This window comes from Oncorhynchus keta, chromosome 14, assembly GCF_023373465.1.
Source record: "Oncorhynchus keta strain PuntledgeMale-10-30-2019 chromosome 14, Oket_V2, whole genome shotgun sequence".
Classification (NCBI taxonomy): Eukaryota; Metazoa; Chordata; class Actinopteri; order Salmoniformes; family Salmonidae; genus Oncorhynchus; species Oncorhynchus keta.
In genome coordinates this window covers 74,359,453-74,366,690 of record NC_068434.1, presented here as the reverse complement: position 1 = coordinate 74,366,690, position 7,238 = coordinate 74,359,453, and the positions used below count along the sequence as shown (strand labels likewise).

Sequence of the window (7,238 nt, the reverse complement as noted above, 5' to 3'; positions counted from 1 at the left end):
CACCATAATGGTAGGCATATCTAGCTCAAAATATGAGGCCTGTTGAAGGTTAGCAAATAGAAATGACATTTTAAAAAGTTCCAGTAATTTTCCTTAAATTGGTTTTCCTTTATTCCATTACAGGCAGGGCAGTGAGAGGTGGCGGGGGTTAAATACATTCTCAATCTGGGACAGGAAGAGAAGAGTAGCAAACCAGGTAAACATGGACAAGACATAAATTCAATTATCTGTCAACACAGAAGAATGAGTAATCAATTCTGTTCAATTCTGCCAATAATCAGTCATATAGATCTCATTAAATAGATTCCTTTTTCCCTGCATACATTTGTATTTTTTCTATATATGTCAATATTGATATAGATTTGTAATATACCTGTTATCATAGTCATTTTCTATGTTATTCTATTTTCATTTAATCTTTTTTCATAATAAAAAAACAAACAAAGACAGGAAACAAGACATCTGCATTTAAATAATGACAAATAAGACACTGCTGTACATGTTATGGTGAAAAGGGAATGTGGCATCTTCCTATGGTGGTGCTGATATAGCCTACACAGGGCCGTGACCCACTGCAGCAAAGCTATTTCACACTGGTTGTTCAACACTGTGCTGGCAAAGTAGAGACTACTGTAAGAGCATGGATTTGTGTGGTGTCAAACTCTAATCTGGTCACAGAGAGGCCTGTTGAGTGATACCACAGCAATGCCATTTCTAAGAGTACAGCTTCTATAGGTCACCACATTAACCCCTTCAGAATGGCTGTATTGTATCAGAGGTCACTGTAATGACCCCACTTCCTATTACAGAGTCTGTCTCTCTGCCATCACCATGGCAGCTAGTGGAGGCTGCTGGGGGAGAACGGCTCATAATAATGGCTGGAACAGAGCGAATGGAATCAAACACATAGAAACCATGCGTTTGATACCTTTCCACGAATTCCGCTCCAGCTATTACCATGAGCTATTACCCCAATTAAGGTGGCAGCAATCTCCTGTGAGGTTCACACCCAGTACTTTTTTCACTTGGACAGAGTTATTTTCCCACAGAGATATACCCTTATTTTGAGAGCCGGCTGAAATGCACCAGCCTTTCCCAGCAACTGAAAGCCGAACTCATAGAAAGCAAACCAAACTGTTACAAGAGTAATAATAACGATAATAATACCATCAATAAGAGTAAGAAACAACAGCTATAAATAATGTAGTATGTTTGATCCAACCAATCAATACAACTGATTTGAAATATGCTTGTAAAATGTAGTGAAAGTGGGCACTACAACCCGTACAGTTCAACCTCAATATGCTTGAGATGAACCAGTTTAAAGGGAACCAAAGACTTAGAAGTCATTGACATAATTGTGTACCTCAGCAAGACCCTTTTAAGAGGAACAATCTCCTACAGTGAATCTCATGTTTTCTTTAGCATAATTGGCTTGGTACAAACACTTGGAGAGAGACATGTTTTGGGAGATATGTGCCATGGCAGTGGTGTTGGGATAGCTTCCTCATCCTCTCCAGGGTGTATTAACACCATTTGAACGGGAATAGACTGATTGGCTATTAAAAGGGAGCGATACCAAAATGTATCTTCTCCCTCTCGGAGTTAAACTTGAAACCTGTATCTTTGTTTTGTGAAAGTGTACATTTTGCAGTATTTCACAAACAAACAATATCACACTTTATAAATACATTTGGCAATACATTTTTGGGCAAAAAGGGGGCAAATTGTGCATTTTGATGTGTGTGAGATGGTCTGTATGTTAGTAAGAGTTACTGACTGACAAGTGAGTTCTGTTTAAAAAAATAAATGAATACTACATTCCTCATGCTATAAAAGACAACCAAAGACCAAAAACCACATTCTTAACATTTGTCACAATCACTGTTTTAAGACGCATCAATTCTCTATGATCTACACTCCTTCTCATTTCCTGATAGACCTGAGAAACAAAACCACAACGTCTTCTCTCTCTCTCTCCTCTCTATTGTTCAGCATCTGTCTCCGTTTTTTTACTTTCCTGATATTAAAGATGAATAAGCTTTAGGCACTGATGAGGGAGGAAGGTGAGTTATGTGCCACCTAGTGTCTAACTCCTCCCTGTCCCTGTTCAGTTGTCTCCCATTTGATTAAGTCACGTCACTGCAGAGCTGTATGCTACCATGTGTTGATGTGAGATAGTGTGTGTTGGAATGACAGTCAGTGGTGAGGCTATTCACTCCAAAGCAGAACAGGCCCCTGGCATGCAGACAGAGATTAAAATGTATTATTACAATAGTAGTGAAAATGCTTTACACAGCTTTTGACACCTGAAAATGGAACAAGAGTTTTTCATCTCGGTCTTGTTCATTATGGTCTGCTATGTCATGTCTTTGTAAGGTACTGTAACAGCATAGCAGATTGCATTCCATCGCATGCATGCTCAGTGATACTTTAACATCAGATAGACGCAGCAACGGAATAAGGAAAGAGGAGAGAGAAAGTCATGGAGGGACTGAGTGGGCCACTATACCATAGACGCCAGTGTGTTTTCTTCAGGGTAGGGACAGGGAGTGGAGGTTCGTAGTGAGTGAGTGGGAGGAGGTGCTCCGTCGGCGGGAGAGAGGTCATTGAGCTCACCAGAGGAAGAGAGGGGGAATGAGGGTGAGAGGGAGATGCCAGAGGAAGGGTCAGCAGATCCTGCAAAGGTACGCGGGGGCTTGGGGACCAGGTTAGGCTCCATTGTGGCCCGAGCCAGAAGCTGTGTATCGTCCCCCCTCTGCCCTTCCCCTGGCCCCTCTCCCTGACCATACGACCCCCGACCGGACTCAGACTCCCCGTCAGACAACTCTAGAGGTGGTGAGCCACTGCCATCCAGCCTAAAGAGAGAGTCCAGGTACTGTGCAAACTCCAGCACTGCCTGACTAGGGTTGCCGTTGGACAGCTGGGCTGGAGGAGTGGAGGAGGAGGGCTGTGACTCTCCTGTCTCTGTTTCCCATCCTACCTCTACTCCCTCCTCCTCCTCATGGCTGATCCGTGGGCTGAGGGGAGCAGTAGGGGTGCTGCCTGGGCTGTAAATGCCAGGCATTTGATGGCAAGGGGTGGCACAAGGCTCTTTTTGTGTGTAAGGCTGACCTATGACACTCTGGGCCAGTGGTGCTGGGGAGTGGTGGCCACTATAGCGCGGGGTGGAAGGGGAAAGGCGCATGGGGTAGTCTGGGGTGGAGCCAGATCCCAGAGGAGTGAAGTAAGGTCCTGCCTCTCCCAGCTCGTGCTCTGGGGTGGCCTGGTAGAGGCAGTCGGCAGCCAGCAGCTCAGTACGGGAGCTGAGAGAGGGGTTCTCCTCAGGGATAGGTGCATTCAGTTGGAAGGGGAGGCACCCCAGCATGGGTGAGCCCCTGAGTGCAGCTGAGGAGCGTCGGGAGTCCAGGCTGTAGAGGGACTCTGCATCTGACAGGCTCTCCATCACGGCCAAGGGGGCGTGGCGGTCCCTCAGCTCCACAGTAAGGCGCTCCCTGGCCCCCTGCAGAACCACTGACACTGGGGGAGGGGGGCACTCCGCAAAGCCATCCAGTGATATCTCAGAGCGAGCACAGGAACTGAGAGGGAAAGAGGAGGAGTGCAAAATAAAGGGGGGAGATTAGAGGGGAGGGAGGGTGTGGTAACAGATTCACCAAATAGAGGAACATACATTTTTTTTTAAATGGGTCAGAGTAACAAGTGAAATTATTTAATGAAATAAAAATAGGATAGAATGGAGGCAGAAATTGTAAGGGGTCAAGTAAGAAAAAAGTAGAATACAGTCGGAATAATAAGATGGATGTGAGTAAGGAGGGTATTAGAGAGTAGAGAAGATAGAGGGGTTGGAGCACAGAGGGGTAAGAGAGAGGGATAAAGGGTTAAAGGTTACACTTCATAAATCACTACCAGTAGACTAGACTACTTCGGTTCTCCAGGGGCTAAACCAGAGGGGAGTGAGGGGGGAACTGTACAACCATACGTTGCCACTGATCTGGAGTCAGACCAATGACTGTGGGTTAAAGAGCGAGGAGCGTGCATGGGAGAAAGGTAGTGGCAGAGTTAATGCTGTCATGCTTTACTTATCTGAACACATAGAAGAACAAACTTGCAGACTCTTGCACATATCATACATTCAACAGCCAAAATAAAGGAAACACCAACAAAGTGTCTTAATAGGTTGTAGGGCCAACACGAGCCAGAACAGCTTCCATGCACCTTGGCATAGATTCTGGAACTTTATTGGAGGGATGCAACAATCAATTTCATGCTCATCCACCATTCAGTGGATAGGGATTAGAGCCATGGTAGCTAAAATATAAAAACAGCCTGCACAGCATTTTTAGACATGACCCTAAGCATGATGGCATGTTAATTGCTTAATTGACTCAGGAACTACACATGTGGAAGCACCTGCTTCAATATACTTTGTATCCTTCATTTACTCAAGCGTTTCCATTATTTGGGCAGTTACCTGTACACATGCATGAGATTTTGATTATACACAGTCAGTCAGTCAGCCATACATGTACCCAGTCTCTGCCCAGACCCTCCCAAAGCTCCACCCATATCCCAGTGGACTAACCGAACACTGCTGTTCCTGCGGTGTTGGGTGGTTGGGGTGGGTTGTTGGGTGGCAGGAGGCGGGGCAGCTGCCATGAAGATGGTCTCTGGGTTCAGGTCCACCTCGGTTGGGCTCACCATTACCTTAGCAGCCGACAGCAGGGCTGTCTTCCCTTTGTTATAGTTCTCCAGCACCTGTCAATAACACGGTAGGAGGAGCAGTCAATTTACTGCTATCAGCATTGTAGACATTATTGACTGATTTGGAGGCTCTGGAAGGACTGAAGGAGGGAGAGCAGTAACAGTGAACAGTAAGGAGAATTTAAGTGCTGTAGAACTGGAATTGCCTGTATATGTGACAGGTAGGCTAGTACAGGAAAAAGTGAATGTTAAGATGATTGAAAACAAGGCATTAGAGACAAGTCAATACTGTGTCAAGTGTAGGGAAAGATGGTCAGAAACACTAAGTCCATGCACCCTCATTTGTTTAAGCATTATACTTGAATACTGAACAAACCTGAATAGCACAGGCAAACACCAAACCCGAGTAGATACCAAAGTCATGCACTATACCCCTGGATACAAATCTCAGACTTTCACCTTACATGTTGCTGCACAAGTATTCCATAATATGTATGCCTACGCAGATGTATGTGTGGTGTGTACACCCTAAGTAGGTTACTCATCTAAACGGATGAAAAATAAAAGGAGAGCAGAGAGAGCACAGACAACAGTTACTACACACTCATGGTAATCACATCACCACACAGAGAGCACAGACAACAGTTACTACACACTCATGGTAATCACGTCACCACACAGAGAGCACAGGCAACAGTTACTACACACTCATGGTAATCACGTCACCACACAGGTAAATATGTTATTTGTCTTTAATGAGTTAAAACACAAAATGAAAAAAAGCATTATTCAAAAGCATACAATATCATGAATAAATATGAAAACATGTGGATCACAAGCCAACACATTGTGACATGGAATACAACATTTCAATATGAAAATGACAAATGGCTATAATGAAACATGAAAGTAAATGATAATGGGAGTTAACATTGAACAAACATGGATGGTATTGGTATGAAAGCTGTGTGTAACAGGAAGAGATGGACAGAGCGGGAGGTGAGTAAAAACAGTCAGCTAATGATGGGCGTCAATCAGCATAGAAAAAATTAAATGAAGTCCAGTACTTTCCTGGACATATTTATAGAACATACTGAGAACCAGGCGAAAGACCAATAAGACAGCAAGCACCATGACCTTAATATTTCCATAGCAACAACAACAACAACAGAAAAAGGCACATCACCAACACCCCAGCAGCACCATAGGGGACACAATCAGAAACAAAGCCACCAAGATCAAATACTGTAAAACAAATCATCCAGTAGGTGCATCTCCCACAGCACAGAACAGTACCAGGGAAGTACTGTTCTGCCTCCATGACCAGTGCTTGACTTGGACTGAAATAGGTGCTGGCACTCATTTTGAGAGCTGGTACTGTTCACATTTAGGTGCTTGAGCTAGGAAAAGGAGCACAAGCAGTAGAAAATGTGAGGTGCAGGTATTCAGCTCTGGTGAGCTCCTGCCCAAGTCAAGCACTGACCATGACTAATAGACAAGCACGTCCTCCCTCTTTGTAACGAACCCATTGAGATATATTATTAGGTCAATTTATCTTTTGACTAATTATATCAATGAATTGAGCATAAATGAGGGCTAGCTTAGTGCTCCATAATCTCACTAATATAAAGTGAACTGGTCTGAATGGTCGAAGGTTATTTCAGGCTGGTCAATCTGTACAAGTAGTCATCACTGTCAGGTAACAGGCTACTCTAATTTAAAACCAGCCATTAGAATCTATTTGATGTGACCACACGGACTACAGGAGCCTGGTTACCAGTCTGTTTGTGCCATCATGCCAACTGTGGGGGAATCAGAGGACTCAGAGACACTTAGCACATCCTCCTTACTCAGGACACCTTGAGCTGCCAATTTGCAACAGCAGGAGGCCACAAGGAATAACGAGGAGGGGTTAGTGTTGGAGAAATGGGGGTAACCATGGAAACCTCACTGCATCTAGAGAAAAGCGTGTATTAGTAAGTAGGGTGTGTGGTGGTTTCTCAATCTGAACAATTTGAAGCTAAAGCAAAGAGCAAGACAGGGTTTGTAAGACTGAAGAGGCAGAGGAGGACTGTAAGCTGGAGAGGCAGAGACTAATGTTAAACCAGAAGATTTGGGATAGGTAGTGGGAGGGTGGTGGATGGTGGATTTGAAAAGTCGACTTGGGTAGATGAAGGGGTATTGGATAGTACAGGTTCAGAGGGGCTTGGTGGAAGTGTACACCTGTGAGAGGGGGTCTGTCTGCCATGATTGTGGGGGAAAGGGTAGGTCTGTTTGGGGGATACTTGATGCTTGAGGGAAAGAGAGTGGGTGTGACATAGGTGTAGAGAACAAGTCAGTTTTCTGAGTAGAGGGGCCATTCGATAATTGGGAGACGGCGGGTTGGTCTATGTTGGAGACGGCAGGTTGTTCTATGCGGGAGACGGCGGGTTGTTCTATGCGGGAGACGGCGGGTTGGTCTATGCGGGAGACGGCGGGTTGGTCTATGCGGGAGACGGCGGGTTGGTCTATGCGGGAGACGGCGGGTTTGGTCTATG

General features: G+C 44.9%; 1 protein-coding gene across 4 annotated transcripts in view; it reads right to left on the bottom strand.

Annotated features, from left to right (window-relative positions):
* Positions 1 to 84: 84 nt before the first annotated feature.
* The window catches only part of LOC118393986 (diacylglycerol lipase-alpha-like), a 40,452-nt gene continuing 33,298 nt past the window's right edge, over positions 85 to 7,238 (bottom strand). For all 4 annotated transcript variants that reach the window (XM_035787252.2, XM_035787253.2, XM_035787255.2 and 1 more), the window contains 2 exons: positions 4,583 to 4,755; positions 85 to 3,578 (listed from right to left, as the gene is read on the bottom strand). In XM_035787252.2, coding sequence (XP_035643145.1) covers positions 2,507 to 3,578; positions 4,583 to 4,755 — 1,245 coding nt within the window. In that variant the 3' untranslated portion in view covers positions 85 to 2,506. The remainder of the gene's footprint in view (positions 3,579 to 4,582; positions 4,756 to 7,238) is intronic.